Below are 21,488 nucleotides of genomic sequence, written 5' to 3'. Positions count from 1 at the left end.
ATTCCTAGAGCAAGTACAAGAAAATGGATCCATATATACGATGGTCGTACCTCTCATCTTTAGCAACACACAAAAACCGTCAGCCAAGATCAGCTGAACATCTCTACGTGCTGCACTTTCAATTACCTGTGACTGAATGAAAGCCATCAGGGCAGTGGTAGATCAGTCCTTCCTACCTTTGCTTTCTCTTGTGTTGGGAAACTGAATCTAAAGATACATATACAGTGACTTAGATTTTTTCCCACTTACAGTAGTGGAAACAGAACTGGGTTTTTACCATGGCAAGATGACTGCCAATTGAAAAGTCTGTACGTGTCATTCATACACCTTTGCTATACACCTGGCGCCTTATTTCCTTTCTCTGTATCTTAAGTGCAAAAGATCAATCCATACCTATTCAAAAGTCAAACTGATAATCTGGTTAGCCTCCAACATAACTTTCTTTTTCTTTTCCTTTTGCTCCCTCCCTCGTACTGTACATTTTAAAACTTCATCTGTACCTTGAGGAGGCTGGTTTTATGTGTCTTTGAGAGAAAATAAACAACTGACAATAATTACAAGAAACAAGGTAGACTATGCTCCTTCCAGTGAAGTCTCTCCCGATTGGATTGTTTTTACAAATTTTTGAGCAGGACTGCAGGTCATGATCTCAAAGCTCACAACCTTCCTTTACTAAAGTATACCCAGGACCTCATATGCTAGACTGCATAGGCAGCTTATTCACTGTTGAGACATTAAGCAGCAAGCCTGTCCTGTAAGCCATTTGCTGATTACGATATCAGAACTGGAGGAAACAACACAGCATGTAGTATTTCTGAGCACCCCCAAAGTTATCAAGGAGAAACCTATAAAAAGCACATGATCTCATCTCAAAATAAAAAAATATAAACACAATGAAAGTATTTTAATGGAAAGAAAGCAGTTTCAGGATATTTTCCAAAAAGCACTTTCAAAGAAAACAATAATGGACTTCTCAATTTCTCACCTCTAGATTTTAAATTATAAACATAAACATACATATATTTGACAGGAAGAGTGACCATTTGCAGCAATGTATTTCTCTTTACTGCTATTTTATACCATCCAAAAATGTTTTGTATAAAAACCCTGCAATACCTTTGCACAATTTAGCAAGTGTTTATGGACAAAAAATGTTTATTCCAGAAGATGAAAGACAGAAGTTTGGAAAAGAGTGTGACATAAGCAGTATATTTCTATTACTGAGGGAAATGCCTTTTAGGTGAATATTACTCTCCCTCTCTCACTGAAACCAGAGTGTTCAGCTTTTATCTTTCGCTATTCAGCAGTAATAGAATATTTTTAAACATTTTATTATTAAATGTCACAATAAGAGCTAAATGTTTTAATATCCAGAATATCATGTTCTTTTCTGACAGTTTAGATGTATCTCAAAATGCATAAAGGCCAGATGGAAAGCAGTCTATTCAAATGGACACATTCATTTTATGTGTTACCTACAAACACCCTGAAATAAAGAATATGTTTGAATGCCACTGTGCTTGGCATAGCACTTAGGCACCTGGAGGTTTTATGCAACCATCTTACTACAGAAAAGAGAATCACATTCACATACTTTAAAAGAGCGGTATATTTTTCCCAGTCATTGTGTCCTTCTGTCTCTGTGGAGAGAACAGTATCTAATTCTACTTACTGTTAATTTCTAAAGAAAGAAAAACCTTGAAAGCAAGTTTTGTGCTTACCTAAGCACAGAAAAATGAAGATCTTTCAAACGCACGTCTGGGCAATGGACAGGTCAGTACTCTGAAAGCAGCAAGACTGTCACTGACGTCAGCGAGATCGAGAGGGAGCCAGGGTACGCAAGAGATGGCTTATAATTATAGCAGTGCAATTTAAAGGGAGTAACAAATTTGTCTGAAAACAGCTTCAATTTCTTTCACTTTTTTCCACTTTCCATTTCAACACAGACTGCTACCTGCTGTTTGCCCTACCATCTTGAGGCCCTGAACTATCCGAGCCTCCGACCTACTCCAGCAGCTACTACAGATTGAACTAGAAGATCTTTGAGACATTTAACACAGCTGCTTAAATGAGTTTAAATCAAATCTGTTTTTAGTTGTCTGGAAAATGTGAATTTTTTTTTCCAATGTACACTTCAAATTTAACCTAGCACATGCTGATAAGGAAATGTCTAAACATTATAGCCCACCAAATCAAAACTGAATTTAGCTTAATGTCATTCTCAGCATGTATAGTATAGATCAAAACTAGATCTATTGAGGTTTCTGTTCTCAGGCATATCAAATCCTAAAGTTATATTAGTGCGTAATTGAATATTTCACAGTTAATACTGAATGCTAACAGGAAATTTAAATACTGAAATACCTGAAGAGCAGATCTAATACCAAATGATATTTCTTTAACGTTATTTGTGTCAAAAATGGTTTATTATAAGTTCTTGGAGCTTGTCTTTTTAACTGTAATTAAAAAATCTGTGGTGGCTTTCACAACTTTTTGAATAGCAAACTTCACGTGCAATGGCTTTATGTGAGTCTTGGTGAAATCACAAGAGGTGGGAAGGCCTGCAATGGATGAACTTCATTCAAATTATCTGGTGTCACAAGTATCTGTCCTTCATTTAGTTTTTCAATTATGCAGTCCAAAACTGTACTCTCGAAACTTCACAGTTTTAAGAACAAATTGTACTAGGTTTGTTTTTTTCCTCTTGTAGCAATACTTGAAATGACACTTTGTTTCGAATCTCTTTGGTTTCCTTCTTTATTATGCATTTTCCTTGGAATAACCTTGCTTAGCCTCATATCCTTTACAAAAGATACAATTCTGCCAGTAAAGTGTGCCAAAGTACAATACTTTTCTCTGCCTTCACTTCCCAAGCACATGGATAGGTATTTTTTATTCTGTAATGTATTTGTCAAAAGGTTTAACTGGGAGCCAGCTAACACATATGCCTTATTCTGCTCCTGCGCACAGTATTTTATAAGTTCCAGTAGCTTTCCTACAGCAGTTTCTTCTAACTCTCCTGCATTTCACATACAGAACTACTTCTTATTAGAGGGTTACAAATAGAGGTATTCATTTAGGTATCTGCCTTAGATGTTTCGGTTCAAGAGGCTAACCCTTCCAGGCCCCCCCCACAACTAATGTCATTAGAAATGTTCTTCTTCAGTCCCTAAATCAGACTCCAGATCTGACTCAATCTCTGCAAGAGACTCTATCTCTCTATTAAGTATATAGAGTGCTCATAGAAAACAGCTCCCTAACTTAATTAAGTAGATAATCTAAGCAATGTGAACCCCCCTACACAGTTCCCTAAATTCAGATCTTTAATTTTTAAAAGAGATAAGTTTATTGCCTGACTCCTAATGACCAAAATTTAAATACAAAGCAATGTCTCCCGCAAAAAATTGTTTCTAAAGCTGCAGTACTTTCCAAGTTTATGCAATGCCCCTCATCTTCTTTATTCCAAATAATGACATCACTTATTGCAATGTGTCAAGAAATCATTACCTTACAGCTTTGTCTGCAGACCTCACACTGCCTATTAAAAATTTAAACTGTTGCTTAAATGTTTGCCATTTTGCTTACAAACTCCTTACAACTCTTTTGTATTCAGAGGAAACACTTCATCTCTGGCTTAGAATAACTTCTGACACTTTTTAAGGTTCACTGACCATCCACAAGGCACACTGTAGAGAGGGAAGGGCAAGGTATTTTGTATTACAAACTGTGTTTGTACTTTGTCCATCCTTGGGCTTCAAAAATATGTACTTAAAAGTGTACATGCTCAGAAGTTAGTTAAACATGATTATGTTAAAATCATTCCCTTGCAGACACTATATGGCTACTCATTAGTTAGTGCTGTATTATTAACCTACTTATATCCTTTAGTGTTTTCCTCAGTAGCCAAATTGCTTGTTGGATTAATAAAATGGCATGTGGAAAGCAGTAATAAGTATTGTGCTCATAACCACAAAGAATGTAATAATTGAACTGTATTCTTTTTCTCATGTTTTACTTTGCTCGTGCTTCTTGCAGTGCTGTGTGATCCACCATGTGAGCATGGAGGAACCTGTGTATCTCAAAATACTTGTTCTTGCGCTTACGGATTTGTTGGTCCTCGATGTGAAACAAGTATGTATGAATTCATTCAGGCTTTTCTTTTCATTACATGTCTGAATTTGCAGAAAATGATAAGACACAAAAAGTCTATTTATTTTTCTGTATTTCCCCTCAAAATGATGATTGAATACAGCAAGGAAATCAAAGTATAATATATTGAAGTAATGTACTAGCTAAACTATTTCTGAGCATATTTTTACCAGCAGCATAGTTGTATTATGTAAAAATATGCACATCTATATCAACATTTTCTATATAAAAGTGCTTCTGGAAAAAACAAACAAGCAAAAAACTCCATATTATTTAGAGTAACGTTTATGAAATTCAAGGTTGTGTGAGTGAATGCAGTAACACTAATTTTGAGAACACAAAAAGACAACCATACCTATTAACAGTCATGTTATTGTGCAATACAAGTAACAAAAGAGGTTCAATATATAGAGCAACTGGAAAAAAATCAGCCTTCAAACCCTTCTATATTAGTTGACTGGCAAAACATATACAGTTTCTTTATTGCAGTGCTTTCTGCTGATTTAAATATCAGGTTGCCCTTGACAGGAATATAATTTTATCTCTGAACCAGGATATCTGGAATACTTAAAAAGCAAAGTATTTCAGATGCAATACTTCTGATGAAAAGAATGAATAAAAAAAAGAAAGGAAGGGACAGATTCATCTCAGTTTACATCTCGGAGGAACACCACTGGTTTCTTTGCTGTAGTAGAGCAGCTTTAGGATCTGTGTCAGTGGTTACAGGTAAGAGATTTTGTACTTGATTCTTTCCCTGTTTTCTAGTGGTTTGTAACAGGCACTGTCACAACGGGGGGATCTGTGTGTCACCGGATGAGTGCAAATGCAAAAACGGATGGAGCAGCCCTTCTTGCGAAATAGGTATGTGGTGAGAAATCCCCGGCCTGTCATTCCTTTTGTTGCCTGAAATCCATGCGACTGGTGCAGTTCAGTGGTTGTAGCGGGAACTGCTTTAAGAATTAACACCAGGGACTTAGCAAAGGGCAAAATGTTGAAAGGCTTTGGGTTTATGTAAGTATATGTAAGTTTAGATTTTTACCTAAACCTCAGGGTCACATACTGGAAAGCCACAAGAAGCAGCGTTCTGCAGGCTTTTTTAAGCTCATGTGATTCTCAAGTTTATTCTAACATGCATAAGAATGAAAATAAAGCTATTAAACATTTCAGAATCTACTAGCTTACTAGCTCTTTAGTAGCTTCTGCAAACGGGAATAATTCTCATAGGAGATTTTGGAGATATGTTTGGAGATATAGCGGCGATGCTAAAAAAAAAGTCACCATAGCCTTGTTGGCTTTGTCCACGGAGAGGTCGGAGAATGAGTCCTGCCTCACACCTGCAGTGGTCGAGAAGAGGGCAATGCAAAAGTCTGCACTGCTCACGATCTGTTTTTCTTCCATCTTCCATTTTAACCCTACACATTTATCCCAAGATATGCTGCTGGGGGAGAAAGGAGGATGGTTTGTTTTTTGGTAATTTTTAACAGGATGCATTCAAATCCGAACTTAGAAATGAAGTTTATGAAGACAGGAATAGAATGAGGTCTGTTTAAGTTAGGAAGAGACTTTAAGCAAGCAAATGTGACTTCTGCTGCTAAGTTAGCAGCTATATAAGGAGTTCTGATTAATACTGCATAATCAAAGGGGAAAAAAAGAACCTTAAAAGGTAAGCTATCAGCAACTCTATCACACTACCAGGTTTCTTTTGGTCCCATTCTTGCACTCAATTTTGCCATTCCAGAAGAAGGCTTGTGACTATAGAAGGCAGAAAAAAAATAGGTTCACAAGAAGAATTTAACCATTCACCACCTAAAGATAAATATCCTGCTGCCTCCCAAAGTTCACACTGTTACTCCTGGGTGCATTTAATACCTACAGAGTACCTGCAAAGGCATTCACAGCAGCGTACGGACTCAGGTAAAAGTCACCTCCATCAGTCAGTACAAAATGACAAGGTGAGGAATGGAATTAGGTATCTATTTCTAGTTAGGATTCATAGTTTTGAAGCCTATTTTGAACAGATTTGGCTCAGACCTTTCTCTCAGGGCCTAGGTGCTAAGAGGAGGAGTACATGCCTTTTCCTCCAGAGGCATAGCAACTACACAACTCACCTGGGACAAGTCTTGCAAAATACCGAAATATTAAAAGGAGCAGACATGAGGACTACCGCAGTAAGTTCCAAACCTCAAGGCTATGGAGGCATTTTGCCTATGCCATAGCGACTATTAAATGACTTAAAAGACACTTTCAGCCTACATTACCTTTCCTGGAAGGTGAGAGATGTCATTCTAACCCTCTTCTCCTGAGATTGCTCTTCCTGTAAGTGTTCGTATGACAGAACTATTGAGGACACATAAATTAACCTAGCTAAGATCCAGGGTAAATGATTCATATTGCCACTAGCTACCCTGGTTCCCACTACCTCCTCTTTTTCCTGCCAGAGATTTGTTTGTCTGACAATACCTTAGGCGAAAGACTATCATCAGACTCACTTCTCTGGCACTGTTTTGTTGCACTAGACAGAGTATTTTGTGACGCCTGTTGGGGTTTCCTTCCTAAAGTGAGGCACCCCCAGAACATAGGAATCTCTGGGTGCATGCATATATAGAAGCAAATATATAGGTTCTTAGGGGACTTCACCAATGTAAATATAAACACTGACAGAGTGTGAACATCTGTAACTAGCTACGACAATGAGGCAACTAATCCAAAGTCACTACTGGCAATGAATGAAGTCAATTTTGACTCTATAAAGTGATTGCTACTTAGTCTGGAAATCGTCTCATCTAGACTACAATTTCACATTTTTTTCTCTTTCTAAATTGATGTTTTATTTCTCTTTTAATTCATCTGGAACATTTTAGTGACCCTTAATTTATTTAAGCTTAAATTTATTTAATTTATTCAATGAGCTGTTCTGTAAGATACTGAAAGACAAAAGGAATAGAAGGAAAATGACTGCTTTAAAATGTCATTCCACTTTGTAAAGAAAACTGTCAGAATCCTTATTTTTCACACAGTGACTTTCCAACTACATTAACTGATTTCACAATTCAGACATTTTTTTCAACACTCAGTCAGGTACTTGCCACATAGAAACATGCAAGACAGCTTTTAATTCCTAATGCCTGTTATACCATCAACAGTAATAACAGATAAATAAGCAGGCAAAGAGGGCTCAGCCGATGGCTCTGTTGGTGATGCATGAGCCAGCATGTTGTGGGACCTGGCATTTAAACGCAGCAGAGCAAATGGAGGTTTTGTGCGCACACCTCTTCAGCTTCACTGAAATGCCACCGTACTCTGCTCAATTCCGACAAAGCAGCAAACGGTTAATACCTCACCTCAAGGTTACAAAGCTATAGGTAATGTGACTACATTTTACTGCCTTGGTCAGGATACTAAAGTGAAAGCAGATGAACTATGCAAGCCACAGGAAGACATCAGAAATAAACTATTAAATTCTGTTTTATTTCATCCCCAAAGCTATGCTAAAACACCACTGAAATGCTCCCACTGTGACAACAATGAACAAGTGCCACAGCACTGTACAACTGACCAGCAAAGACAGCACGAAATTTGTCTGAATATTACCAGAAATATTTATTCTAATACAAGTGCAGCAGTAAAGGTGTGCCTACTTTTAAAAAAATTTTAAATGGTAAGAGATTAATAGATTTATCTTATATTTACATACAGCTGTGTGCAATCCTGTGTGTTTAAATGGAGGAATCTGTGTACGGCCAAATACGTGCATGTGTCCTTATGGTTTTTACGGACCACAGTGCCAGAGAGGTAAGAAAGTTCTATTTATCATGTTGATAAAGGATCCAGGCTTAAAATATAAACAGCAGCCTATATCATTGCCTGCCACTGCATGCAGTATATCCAGAGATTTTCCTTGTCATAACTCCCTGTGTGCTCCTTTGATGTTAGAGTCTGTCATAAATCTGCATTAAATTGTTCTTAAAGGTATTGTGAAGGAGTAAGCACTTATTTATGATGGCATGGATGATAACTAAACACTTAATCTAAAACTATCTGAAGTAAGTGATATCACTAATTAGCAACTATACAATTAAAATTTAAAGCATGGCTCAACTTTGTTCATTTTGCTACCTGTACAGTGTACTGTACTGTGTGTCAGAGCCAGGGGAAATGTATCTTCAAACAGGCCTCACAGTATCAGCCGCGTGACCGTTCTAGAGCCTGGTGGATGGGAGACCTACCCAGGGCTTCTTCAGAGCCCTGTTCCAACGTGTGACCAGATATCGCTCTGCCTAAGTTAAAGCAGGGACCTGATTTTGAATCCATGTCCTAAAGGGGAGAGCTCTAAACTGAGGTTAATAGTACCCTCGGCTTTTTGGTCTGTTCACTTGCGCTACAGTCGTCAATCTGAAATTAATGAATATTTTAACTATTCATTAGTCCAAACAGAACAGACACAAGAGAGGAGCTATTGCTTAGGGTTCAAATAGCTGGAAAACTCCAGTGCTTATACCAGTGCTCTGCATTTTTTGAGGATGGCTTTTATATCCTCATTTGAATCTCAGTACATAAATATACTGTTATTAGCAAAACTGAATTATTTCAATATTAAAGGTGTTTTTCTCTTTTTTCTGGGATTCCTAGATGAATTCAATCCTAACACATATTTTTGCAAGTGAATAATTCACACACAAAAATTTAATTCTAACTGGAGCTTGCTGGAAGTTCTTCATTTTGGTGATGTTTGGGGTGAAGGAGAGAGTAAAAATAACACAGACTCAGTAACCATATGATCTCTCTCTTGACGTTTGACGTGGAAGGTGACTTTCGACATCTAGGTGATCCGGCATTTTTATTCTTAAATGTTCTTGTTAGACCAAAACTTGAAAATAAATCTCCACATTTGTGGGATATGGAAGCGATATGGTGAGAGAGTTGAAGGATGCTGAAGAAAAGCAAAGCCCTCAACTCTGCTTCACTGAGAAAGAGAGAAGAAATAGTGCCAAAACAAGGTTAGCAAATATCAAACATTTTTCTGTATTTCAAGGGCAGCAGTAGATCTACAGAGTTAAAGACCAAAGGGATTCTGTGGCGTAGCACCACAGTTTAACTCCAGCTACCTAACAAGGACCCTTAGGCACTAGGACTAGTCTCCCACATTTCTTCTGCAAAGAATGGAAAGAATCGGGAGCCTCCCGCGAGGCATCTGCCCCGAACCGCCCTCTGGAGGGACACCTTCTCTACCCTTCTCGACTAAACAAAGAGCCTCTGCACACTGGTCCTCCAACAGAGGCACCTAAATAAAGCACCTATACCTAGGCAACATTAATACCTTGTGTGATTTCAGTGCATCAAACTTTTTTTTTCCTTTCATTAGCTGTTTGCATTCCTCCTTGTAAGAACGGTGGTCACTGTGTTCGAACCAACGTGTGCTCCTGTACTGAGGGTTACATGGGCAGAAGGTGCCAGAAAAGTAAGTTACAGGACTTCCCTTTACTCTCCAGCGTTCTCTGACTCATAAGCAGTTTTTCCCCCTTCCGTGCATGTTAAGTAGAACATTCAGTTTGGATTAATGCTCTAATCTTTTCTATTTGTATCACAGCACGTATAGCATTACTCTAGGTATAAAACCAACCTGTTAATTAGAATACCACTATGTCAAGTAAATGTTGGGAGTAGAATGTTTTACTGGAATCCTCTCTACATACTTCATGAATTTAGATTGAGTAACACACACTATATTTGGAGATGATCTAATTATTTTGTATTAAAGAGTTTGGGGAAAAAACTTAAAACCAAAGGCAAAGCAGCTGACTGAGATCCTTAAAAATGTCAAAACATCACACTTCTAGCTTAATTAATACAGTTGGCTAATAACGCTTCAGCCTTGCCTTTGTTCTTGTCACTGAAAACTCCCTCTTCACCTTAGCACTGGTATTCATATTCAATTCCTCTGTTCTTACAGGGAAACAGGCTATTTTGGCACTTTTACGAACTCTATTGCTCAACAGTATTTGTCACCCGGGGAGTTTATGATATGTATGTGAAAACTTTTTTTTATATTATTTCTTAACCAGTTTGAAATTGGCAAAAGGGGAGCTGTGAAAACAACCATTCTTGGCAGGAAGAATCTGTACATTTCCAGAGCACTTTATGTCTCTCACACACAGAGAAAAAAGCTAGTAAAAAATTCCTCCCAGCAACAAAAGCCCTCTCAATCCCCATACTACAGCTCTCCTCTCCCTCAGCCGAGAGAATCATGATGCACAGCTCTGCCTGGCTGCAAAGAATGCAATTGAATAGTCTGTTCTGGCAGGAACAAGCTGGAGGGGAAAAAGGAGAAAAAAAACCACCTTATGTTTGGCAACTTGTTTTCGAGGTTAGGGAACATTAGAAAAGCACTGTTTCCAGCTTTAAACATACTACCGTATCTCAAGACAGATCAGAGAAAATAAGAGTTGATCTAGACTGCAGTTCTAGGAAAGCATTACCCTAAATGGTCCAATGCTACCAACCCACTATGTGTTTCTTTCCCCTTTCAGTAAGTTTCTGAGGTTTTGTTTCCCATCTTGGTATCATCCTTTGCAACAAAGCTTCCTGACACAATGGAAATATTTTTGTTTGTCTTATCTGAGCCTCCATTCCACTCCAACAACCAATATAGTCTACGTTGCTTAGCTTAATGTTATAAACGCTTTAACAAAGGACCTGTGTCTGCAATGAATGAAAAGAAGCCTGAACAAGTGAAAAGCAAATTGTACTGTTTACTTACTCCTTACCAGCTGCTGACTATTAACAGGTAAAAATGTTTGGGTAATACGCTATTTTGTTCCTTGTTCAGAACTCACTGCCCATGAGACTTGTAACATGATATGCAGAAGCGAGGTTATTCACAAGGTTTTCATAGCAAGCAGTTGCTATTAGAGCTAGATGCCTCATCACTGATGTCGTATGACATAGTCCCTCTCTCTCCATGGGGCAAAGCTCTTAACCTGTCACAGGATCCCAATCTCTTGAACAAAGGACTGCAGAAAAGGACACGGCAGAAACGAGTCTCAGCTGTCCTCGCCACACCTTCCCCCGCCAACAAAACAGAGTAAACTAGTGGTCACGTCATATGGAGGCTGCCCTCAATCCAATATATTTCAAAGTTCAGATGCCAAAGGCATTGTATACCTCTTTTAGGTATGGTTTAGGCTGTGACCTGATGGATGGATCAGATGGTATACTTGACATACATTTAAGGGTTAGAAGTACATACACAGAGGTGTATTCATACATAGAGGTGTATTCCTAACTCAGTTACACACACGCAAAAATGAAAAAGTGGAAAGTAATTTGCTAGAATGAAGAAGTTCCTCATTTTTCTTGAATAAAATGGGAAAAGTACCACAATATCCATTTCAAGTTTCAAAATGTGGCAACACGGCATATAGCTCATTCTGTCTCACCTGCAGTATTGCTAGCAATATATAGATATTTTTATACACTTATCAAATAGTGATGATTTATAATGACAAGTGGGATTCTGATAATCCCATGGCTGCCTTGGCAGCTGATTCTGTAAAGATGAGCTCACCCCTACAGGCCGTGTGCTTGAGTGTTCGGAAATCACCCTGGGAGAAGTATCAACACAGTGCTTCTAGTAACCTTCCTGGAAACGGTGACAGTGAGAATATGGGAAGGAAAGAATCAGAACAAGAAGAGTAGATTACTAGTTGGTAGAGAGGATTTTCACAGGTTTTAAGAGTCTTTCCTGTTTGCCTTTAAGGACTCGATGTAATACAGCTGTGCACTGGGTAAGAATTATAATTTTGTTCAGGATTTATTACTAGCTATGGCAATTACATGGAGTCATAATATCTTTGCACAAAGAGTAAGGAAAAGAAATATATATATGACAATAGCAAAAACATAACTAGAAACAAAGTTTACTGAATATTACTGTATAATACTGCAACAGCTCCCATTTGCAAATCATCAGGACAGTTTATCTCAATTTCAGAGGAATTCGGAGGTGAATCTGTGGCCCAAATCATAGCTCAGTAGTATCCTAAAGCACTGACTGCTGCCAGGTTACCCCATGCTGAGCAACGCACAGCTGGCTTAGCCAGAATGAGGAATGTTATGATTCTGAGAAAAACAATTCCTTTTGAGTAGTTTCATCATTATTTTAATTGCTCTTTGCTTTCTGAATATGAACTTCCAGTGTCCTTAAGTCCTTGTATACTTCTAAAATAGTTTCTCCCCTTCCAGAATAGTTTCTCCCAAGCTCTGACAGCATAACGGCTTCACTATGGACTTACACCTAGTCTCTAATCTTGGAAATTTGGGGAGGATTTAATATCTGCCTAACAGAACCAATCAAGGTTGAGTGAGTAAACTTAAGATTATCAAAGAAAAGTCTGAAGATGCTTCCTGCCCATGTATTCCATATAGAGCAGCCTGATAGTCTTGATCTTTCGATTTGGAAAACACTTGCTGTTTTGGAAACTTCCTATGAACCAGAAAACCTGAGAAATATTCTTTTCAGAAACAATGATCCAAAATAAAGTAGCATCTTCCTGAGCCTGCAGCTGATGCTTGAAATCAGCATGCTTTTCAGTTTTGCCACTGTTCATATGCAACAGTACACAGTTCATACAGTTACTTCTGAAATCCACTAACAGTGGTATAAATTGCATTAATAAACCCTTAGCTTCCAGCTTTAATATGCTCTGACTTGGAGTTAGAGCAAGCGGGAAATTCCCCACCATGCAGTTTCCAAGCTCCCTGTGCAGCCACGGTTACAGCTGGGATACTAGAGTTTGCAGGCTCCTGGTACCGTTACGAGTTGTTGGCTGACCCCTCTGATGGAGCTACATGAAGCCACGGAAGCTGGGAATGCTAGGATGCCCATCTCAGAGGTAATTCGCACATTGAGGTTTTGCCTAACGTGTGAACTCAAGAATCTTGGAACTCAGATGTATGTAGCAGTCTGTCAGGTGGGACAGACACTTGCCCTTCTGATGAGTCAATAAAATAAGAATACTAATAGTTGTGGGTTTCTGTTTATCCAGTAATTAATGGTCAGAAGCACTTCTTTCGTCTTAACAAATATGATAGAAAGACACCTTAAAATTCATAACTGAAATAATCTAAACAAATTGCATATTTGTCATGGCACAAGCTTTACTCAGTTTTAGGTAGGAACAACGTCTAGAGGCAAAGAAAAGAATAAATCCAGTCAGTTTTTTGAATACTTGTCCCTGGATATTTTGGCACTGTTTCCACTGTTTTTAGACATTTCTCTTTCCTTCTAGTATGTCACCGGCATGGACTGAGAAACAAAAGCTTCTGTTTGCTTTTGGCAGCTTCAGATTCTCAAATGAAGGACATAATTAAAACTAAGAGCTATGTCAGCCAATCAAAGACAAGTTATTTCTAAATCGAGCCCAAAGCTGCTGTTCATTTCTTTGAAATATACAGCAATACGCCTTGGGATTTTCACTTCCACTCTTGTACAATTTGGCATTTCTAATGTCTGCCTGACAGCTAAAAACTCGCAAGTCAGGGAGGAGGCACCATGCCTTTGCCATTCAGGCTTTCTCTTGTTTCCTTAGTGTATGGAGAAAGGCATTCAGCCTGAAAGTTCATGTTTGTTCTTTAGGTAAATAAACATTGTCTCCAAAAACGTGTAAATCAACCAAGTCTTATTGGCTGCCAGCGGAGATAGAAGGATTTGCCTGGTGTGTTTACTGATAAATAACTGCACGGTGATTATGCAAACCCGACACCCACACCCAGAACGAGAGGGTGTCAGAACTGACAATGAAATGTGTGGTTATGCATCAGCAATTGTACAACAACCTTGTATCCTCACTTGCTAAGAATTGTTTTCAATATAATCAGTCTTGTTGAGCGTAAAGAGGCAAATGCTGGCAGTATCTCAAAATAAAATATACTTCTGGATCAACTTTGCATCAAACAAACATACTCTGCTTTAATAATAAAGAACAGCTACTTGTGGGTTTTTAAATTCTCTTTTGAAAAAATGCACAGCCATAACAATCCTGGAATTTCACTACTTTTCATGAGGCTTTCACACAGTGTTCACACTGATTTCTATCATATCCTTACAAAAATCAAAGGCAAAGAAGATAGGTCAGATTCCATTCATTTGCTATATGTGTTTTTACAGGACTCCTTTATAAACAATTCTTTGAAAAAGGAAAGCTAATAAAAGCTGAGTTTACTTTTCTTATGAAGGGTTGGAGTGAAGAGAAGGGGAGAGAAAAGCAGGGATTCATGGGACCACACATTTATCCCTTCTTCACTGCTATCTACTTCCAGTGAGTTCACCTCTGAGCAAAAAGGCTAGACACAGCTCTCTCTGGAGCTCATCAGCAAGCAAAGGTCACTGGGCAACAGTGCTGACCATCCTCCTCCTCCCTGCTCCTGAATACCAAGCAAACCTGCGGTCTGACCTCTGATTTCTCTTATAGCATTGTACCTTCTTGCCACTTGTCTCCCAGCCAAGCTGTCTAGGTTTTACATACTGTGTCAAAACAGAGCCTACATTTCTGCACACATGTATTTTATATTGTCAGGCCCAATCATGCAGACTTTGTATCACATAAATCATTACACTGACATCTGGACTTTGCAGACTGCAACTCAAAGTTAGTAAATAGCTGTTTCTCCATTCCAATAATTCCTGCAGGCAGGATTTACAGTCAGTCACAGTGCACAATGTAACTCACTTTCATTCTTCCAGCTCTGCTTTCCTCTCTTCCTTGTCTCTTTTTCCTTCTCAGTAACATGAGGATTTTATTGCATGAGAGCCAGAGACAGACTAATTTGGAAATGTGAACACTGGGTTTCAAAGGCAACTTTTTGCCAAGCTATGTCAGACTGTGAAAGTCACTGATTTCCTGTATTCCAGCCTGCCCATGCAAAGTCTGTGTAGATTACTGCCGGGCAAGTTGCACAAGCAGGAAGTTCTATTGCTCAAAAAATTACACCTCCAGCAAGTTATCATTTCAACAACTGGCAATATATTCTCAGGAATATCTTCGCTGGGTAGACAGATTGATTCAAGCCATCTAAAAGCAGCCAGCTTCCTAACAAGAGGTCCAGCGTACCCTCCCACATAACTGAACAGGAAACAACCCATGAATGCAATCTAAGTGAATGAAAAATAATTTGGTTTTAGACTTTCACATGTCATGGATGGGCTCATGAGCAACAACTATTTGTCCAAGATTTCCCATACCCTGGGACATTGGGTGTCTGGAAATAAGTAAATAGCTGCTCATAGCAGAGAGACTTGTAACTTACTGCTAAAAGCATTAGTTCTGCTGACACAGGTAGAAAGATTGGCAGGTCTGGTAGATACATAGTGCGGGATACAGGTAGATACTAGTGCAGGATATAGAACAGAAGAAGTAGAAAAAAAGAAACTTCAGGGCTACTACTATCTTTCCCATTCAGCTGAACACAAAATAATCTTTGCATCTTGCCTGGGAAGAACGGGGACACTGACTTTCTGAGGAAAAGGAGAGAGCCAAGTGGAAGACAGTGACTCAGGCTACAATCTGGTTTGTGGTCTGCTCTCTTGGAGCAGTGCTACTCCCTGCTCACTCTTAATAAGGATTTGTGACAAAACCCTTAGCTGATCTTATTTAAAAGCTACATTTTGTTCATACATATGTAGCTGGTGCATTTATTTTAATAGGGGCTTTGAGCACATGCAATTGTCTCTACATTTATTCTTCAGAAAAATTAAAAGGATCTGTTTCAGTAAAAGATGAATATACATCCTAAATAAGAAGCCAAAAGGCCTTATTACATTTTTATTCACTCCACAGCAAAACATTCACAGACTGCAGTTTAAGTTTTCCTAGAGTAGGTAATCTAGGTTTCGAGCCAGTTTTTCTTTACTTGTATCTTAAATGAGTTAAATAAATGTGTCAGATCTGCTGCTGTATGTAAACGCATACCTAAACTAAAATAGCATGGATTCCTGAATTACTATATTTCTCTTTATAGTGAGTTTCTATAGTGTCAGGATAAGTGTTTTTTTCCACTAATTGATTTAAATAACAATAATTTTTGGTATCTATTTCCAATTAAAATATTTAGAAAATGTCTGCTCTTAAAAAAGGGCTGTGGGATTTGCCACTTAAAAAGCCCAAAGATGGACAATTCTGGAGATTAACATTCTCTGTTTATCCACAAAAAGACATTGGCAAGAAATCCTTCCCAACATTTGTTCCCAAATAAGCCCTAGCTTACTCTCTAAGGAAGACAATAATACTATGAATAACAGATTAGCACCGTGCCAACGCAGACAGCAGTGCTCTTCTGAAATTACTGACAGGGCTCCCAGCTGAAGCAGGTACAGTCTAATGAGGAGCTCCTCATTCTTCAGCTGGGTTATCAGCTGTGTCACAGTGGCTCACGCCTGTTCTTTTTCTTGGCTTGAAACTGCCTCCCATTTCACTGTGGTTTTCAGTTACACTGCCCAAATCTCCCTTTTTCTTTGTACGCATAAAAACAAACCAAATTCCATCAAGCGCAGGCAATGGCATAGCCCACTCAGAGCAGTGAAAACAGGCCTAAATGGCAGGTCATAATGCAAGCACAGAAGCTGCAGAAACAACCAACAGAGGAAAGCAATGCGTACGAGAATCCTCCTTCACTTCTTATTCAGGCATGACAAGAAAGCTGCTCAACAGCACAATTTATATACATGCTGCAATGGTTCACTGACCTAATAAGACACAAAGCATTCCTCAATGAAGAGAAAATGTTACTAAACCCAGACCCTAACAAGATGGAAATACAAGTTGTGCTCAGTGTCTGCTTTGCTATTCCCCACATTATTTATAGACTAACAGTTGCAAAGATGATAATAAAGTATAGCTGTAAGTCTTTTTCAAGTTAATAGTGCTGCAATCAGACTAAAACCAATGGGTAAATGAGAAAAAAGTTTTGCTAACGATCTCAAAATCTAAGTTTCTAGCAGAATATTCCCCAAATATACTATGTATGTATGTGCACCTGCACATGCTTATTTTGTTCACTGTGGCTTTCATTCTGAAAGGTGCTGAAATATTTCACAGGTATCCAAACATCACACCATTGTACCTCTAGGAGTTTCACCTGATAAGTGACAATAGGCAAAACAAAGATCCGGAGACAAAGAAGCAGAAATATTTCTGTCCAAGGAGAGTGGAAAATCTTCTATCTGAATTAAAATGGCAGTCTGTCTTTCATTTCCACTGTGTCCTAAGGTTTAAGAATCTTGCTACCACAGACTACCAAGGCATCTTTTGGAAGGACAAATGGACAGACCAGGATCCTCTTTGACTAACATAAAATTAAATCATTTAGTGAGAGTGACGTGACAGTGTAAGCAGGATTTCAGTACATTACATGTTGACAAACAAAATTTAGTCTAGCATCTCAGTAGCTTTGTTATCCAGTATTATCATTCCCATATTTTCTGATCTAATATTTAAATTAATTTATTTCCTGCTTTAATAACTCTAATAGGTCCAATATGTATTTCTGAGTATACTTCAGAACAAAAACCAGACACAATTAGGCAAAGCACTGGGATCATACTGTTGTCTGTATGGACTACACTTTTTCAGACCATTTTTTCATCTGATGTGCGCTAGGCAATGCAAACTAACCCATATTGCTAGAGCTGTGTGGTAAGGTGAGTATGTTAGAAATGCAAACTGTCACCACACCCATCACAACTACATTTACAGCTCCCTCTGTGTCTTGTAGTAATTTGTTCTCCTGCACTGCATCCCTCAGAGGTTTCTACCAGACTATTTTTGCTATTCAGAAAGGTTAATTTATTGAAGAAGTGGTCTGCATTTCTGTCAGAGATATGTGAAGCAAGAAATAGGGATAAGCAAACCTCAGAATCACTGATCTGGATAAGGATCCAAATTTTAGAAGAACCTTATACAAAACTCTTGAAAACAATTTTACTACATAAGACAAATTACTTCTCTGTAAAATACAATCTGTGATTATAATTACTGACATTCACTGGATCACACATCCCCAAGATACTTTGATAGAGCTGGGAGATAGAGTTAGTTCTTTATTTACAAATACCAATCAACATAGATGAGAAATTTCAGAGAAAAACCAGCTCTAGAGCAACATACATATCTAAAACTTAGCATGTTCAAAATTAGTTCTTACTGTCCTTGAAAAAAAAGGGGACCAAAAATTTTTAGTGTCCCAAATCCATAATGTTTTTGAGAGCTATGTGCATTTGGGACCTTCACAGCAGCAGATATATTGGTACATCTATCTCACTAATGATCTGTTGAGCATCAGTTATACCCTCTAAAGGGCAGAATGATATTTTTTACCTGGACTAGCTTCTGCTAGTGTCAGGGCAGTAAAATCCAAATAACAGTGCCCTGTATTAGAGACTCCCTTTCTGGCCAAAACACAGCTGTTTTGTGATTCATTTGTTCCAAGGATTAAAGAGCATGCAGCAAGATCAAATCTTTATTTGGAGCCTAGAAGCATCCAACCAATCATTTCCTTACTGCAGTCAGGATAATGTTTCATTTGAGCAGCGCTGCTAAGATGCATAATGCATCCTGAGAGATGTGGAACCTTGTTTCCAGTTGATCAATTGAACTACACTATTTTGTGAAACTGCCAGCCTGGCCCTCCGTTTCTTGTCCTGCGAAAAAGAACAGCAATATCCCTACGTTTTAAGGCCGCAGTCCTGAGATTGTCTCATTCCTTCCACAGAACTTCTCCCTAGTTTTTATCAATAGGTGATGTATATTGCCTATAAATGTTTGAAAAGGACTAGAAGTGTCAGTTTTAACACAGAAACTCACTGCTTTGACACATACTGGTTTCATTTTTGTTCTCAGCTTGAGTTCTGTCATACATATTTTCTTGACGAGACCAGTCAATGTTATTTTTAAAGCTGTCCCATGCTCTGTATCCTTACCGTGTCATATCTCCCCAGCTACAGCTCTTTGTTTTTGAGATGTCACACCAAATCAAGATAACCACTAAGCAGAAAGGAGAAAGCCAACATTAAAACATGTGCACATACAAAAGTCAAAACTGTGACTGATCAAGCTTTCTGCTCCTCAAAAGAGCAATAGAGAGATCAAGTTGAAATATGCACCAGACCCACAAAGAAGTCACTCCAAACCCAACACCAGCCAGAAATAAAAGTAGCTGCCTGTGAATCACATATAAATGACAGCATAGGGATGGTGACTTAAAGGATAAATTAAAGTGTATATACACCAGTAGGTGTTTTTTTGGCTGCATTTCTGTGCTTTCTGTCAGTAACCTGTAGCCTGATGCATTACCTTAGCTGGCCCACACAGATGTTACTGCTTGAGGCTATTTTCTCTCTTCCATCCAAAGGCAGAATGCATCCAGAAGCAGGTCAATTTTCTCAGCTTCTACAGGGCAAAAAAAAGAACAGTTGTCTTGAAAACTACATCTTCTAATCAACACTGCAGTGTGACGCACTGTCTCCTCATCAGCAGCATGGCTCAAGATACATGATGACAGGTAATTTTTGATTCAGAAGGAAATAGGCTGTGTGCTGTCATTGTCAGGAAAGGACAAGGATGTTCAGCTGCTGCAAAGTGTATTCCTAAAACATTCCAAAGGGCCTCTTTCTGCCAAAATTTTAGGAGCCTGATTTAATATTCCCTCTGTTTTGACTTTATAAAGGGTCGTGATGATGTCTGTCATATTTCAACAAAATTATAAGCCAAAAGAAAAAGAATTATCTACTTCTCGTGAGAGAAGGTGCAATGAGGTACATGAATCAAAAAGTGGCTTAAGTTCAGCCAGGAAAGCTTTTGTCTGCTAATCCACAGAACCAGTGAGAGTCTGAGGGAAATGTCTGTTTTCTTTTAATCACTGTAAACTGATCGGAAATAACTGCTGGCTAATATTGTTAGAGTAAGAGGTTACTCTCAGTTGCTTATAGTAGCTGCAGCAAAGCATGCCCTGTGCTTACCTTTGTCCTGGCTCCTTTTGGTGTTCCACGGCAGGGAAATTTTGCTTAATACTGTTTACATTTTAAGGGAACTGCTATTGTAAATCAATTGCAAGAAGGGCAGACAAAGGAAGACACTGGAGCTGTAGGTGTCTGTTGTTGATGCTACCTACACCAGGAGGACCTACTTGACTTTAGAGACATTTAACTTTTTCTTTTCTCTCAGTTTTAGTAATATCTGGAAACATTTATTTTGAAGGGGGGGAAACTCTACCCTTTGGCTTACATACCAGGAGCTCTGATTACCTTAAGGATGTTATGGTTGATCAGTTGAACTATGGTGTTCTGTGGAGGTTGATAAAAAGAGTTGCAAGAAGCACTTTACTGGGTCAAGTTAGCCTAGAGGGGATAAGCTCTAAAAAGGGTCACAGAAAGTTTTAAGTGATTGTAAGGTCAAAATGCATTAAAGCCATTGAAGAAAGATAGCTGCTGAATAAAACAGAAAACTTAGCAACTTGCGAATATCTTTCATTACATAGGAGAATAGCAGATATTATGTATGATGTTCTGTGCAACACCCATGTTTTATCTTAACACCTGCAGCTGCTTGTTACCTTTATCAAAATCACTCACCTAAAACACATCATGTAATCATGCTTTTCCTTTAACCTGCATTATCACCTCCAACATAGGTTTACCTTATCTAACTTAACAGTATTTGCAAAGCATAAGATCATTGAAGCGCCTTTCTAGTTTTTAAACTGTGGCCTTCACACCCTTCATAGAATTGAGTAACTTGATTGTATATGAAATTCTGTGCTTCAGTTCCTACTGGAAGCTTGGAAATCTTGATGTTGACAACACGGGGAGTGGACTTCAGTGATAGTGACTGCACCCAGGACATTCTGATAGTACAGGATTCTCCCCACCCCCAGTGATATATCCTCTCACATTGTAACAAAGGATAAACATGAACATACTTATATCAATTTAATTAAGGGTAGTCCCCAAGGCAGATGGAAAACCTATCAAACCATTCCTGTCTTTGGGTCAAGATGCCAAGCATTTTTCAAGGGGAGGGGGAAAAAAAAGAAATCTGAGTCTTTTCAAAGTCATGTCCATGCCTGGGAGGATTAAGATAATTCGATTTGCACTCCTAGTGTCTGATAATTTATTTAGTTTTCCTTTGAGAGGCTGTAACACTCTTGTTTGCTATTTTGAAATCAGAGCTCCTCCACAGAGGCCAAGGAGTGGGACTAGTAAGGATCGGAACTACTTATAATCAACAAACGTTGAAGGCTGTCTTACGGGTATTGAAATGGAATTGTGCCTAAGAAAGTTAAAGGAAGAG

General features: G+C 38.5%; 1 protein-coding gene across 1 annotated transcript in view; it reads left to right on the top strand.

Annotated features, from left to right (window-relative positions):
- The window catches only part of LOC112977071 (von Willebrand factor D and EGF domain-containing protein-like), a 183,625-nt gene that overhangs the window by 146,877 nt on the left and 15,260 nt on the right, over nucleotides 1-21,488 (top strand). The window contains exons 22-25 of the mRNA XM_026088975.1: nucleotides 4,036-4,131; nucleotides 4,915-5,010; nucleotides 7,846-7,941; nucleotides 9,512-9,607. Of these exons, the coding sequence (XP_025944760.1) occupies nucleotides 4,036-4,131; nucleotides 4,915-5,010; nucleotides 7,846-7,941; nucleotides 9,512-9,607 (384 nt within the window). The remainder of the gene's footprint in view (nucleotides 1-4,035; nucleotides 4,132-4,914; nucleotides 5,011-7,845; nucleotides 7,942-9,511; nucleotides 9,608-21,488) is intronic.

The sequence above is a fragment of the Apteryx rowi genome, unplaced genomic scaffold, assembly GCF_003343035.1.
Source record: "Apteryx rowi isolate R43461 unplaced genomic scaffold, aptRow1 scaffold_8, whole genome shotgun sequence".
In the NCBI taxonomy this organism is placed as follows: Eukaryota; Metazoa; Chordata; class Aves; order Apterygiformes; family Apterygidae; genus Apteryx; species Apteryx rowi.
The sequence above is the reverse complement of the archived record's forward strand: the minus strand, read 5'-3'. Positions and strand labels throughout refer to the sequence as shown.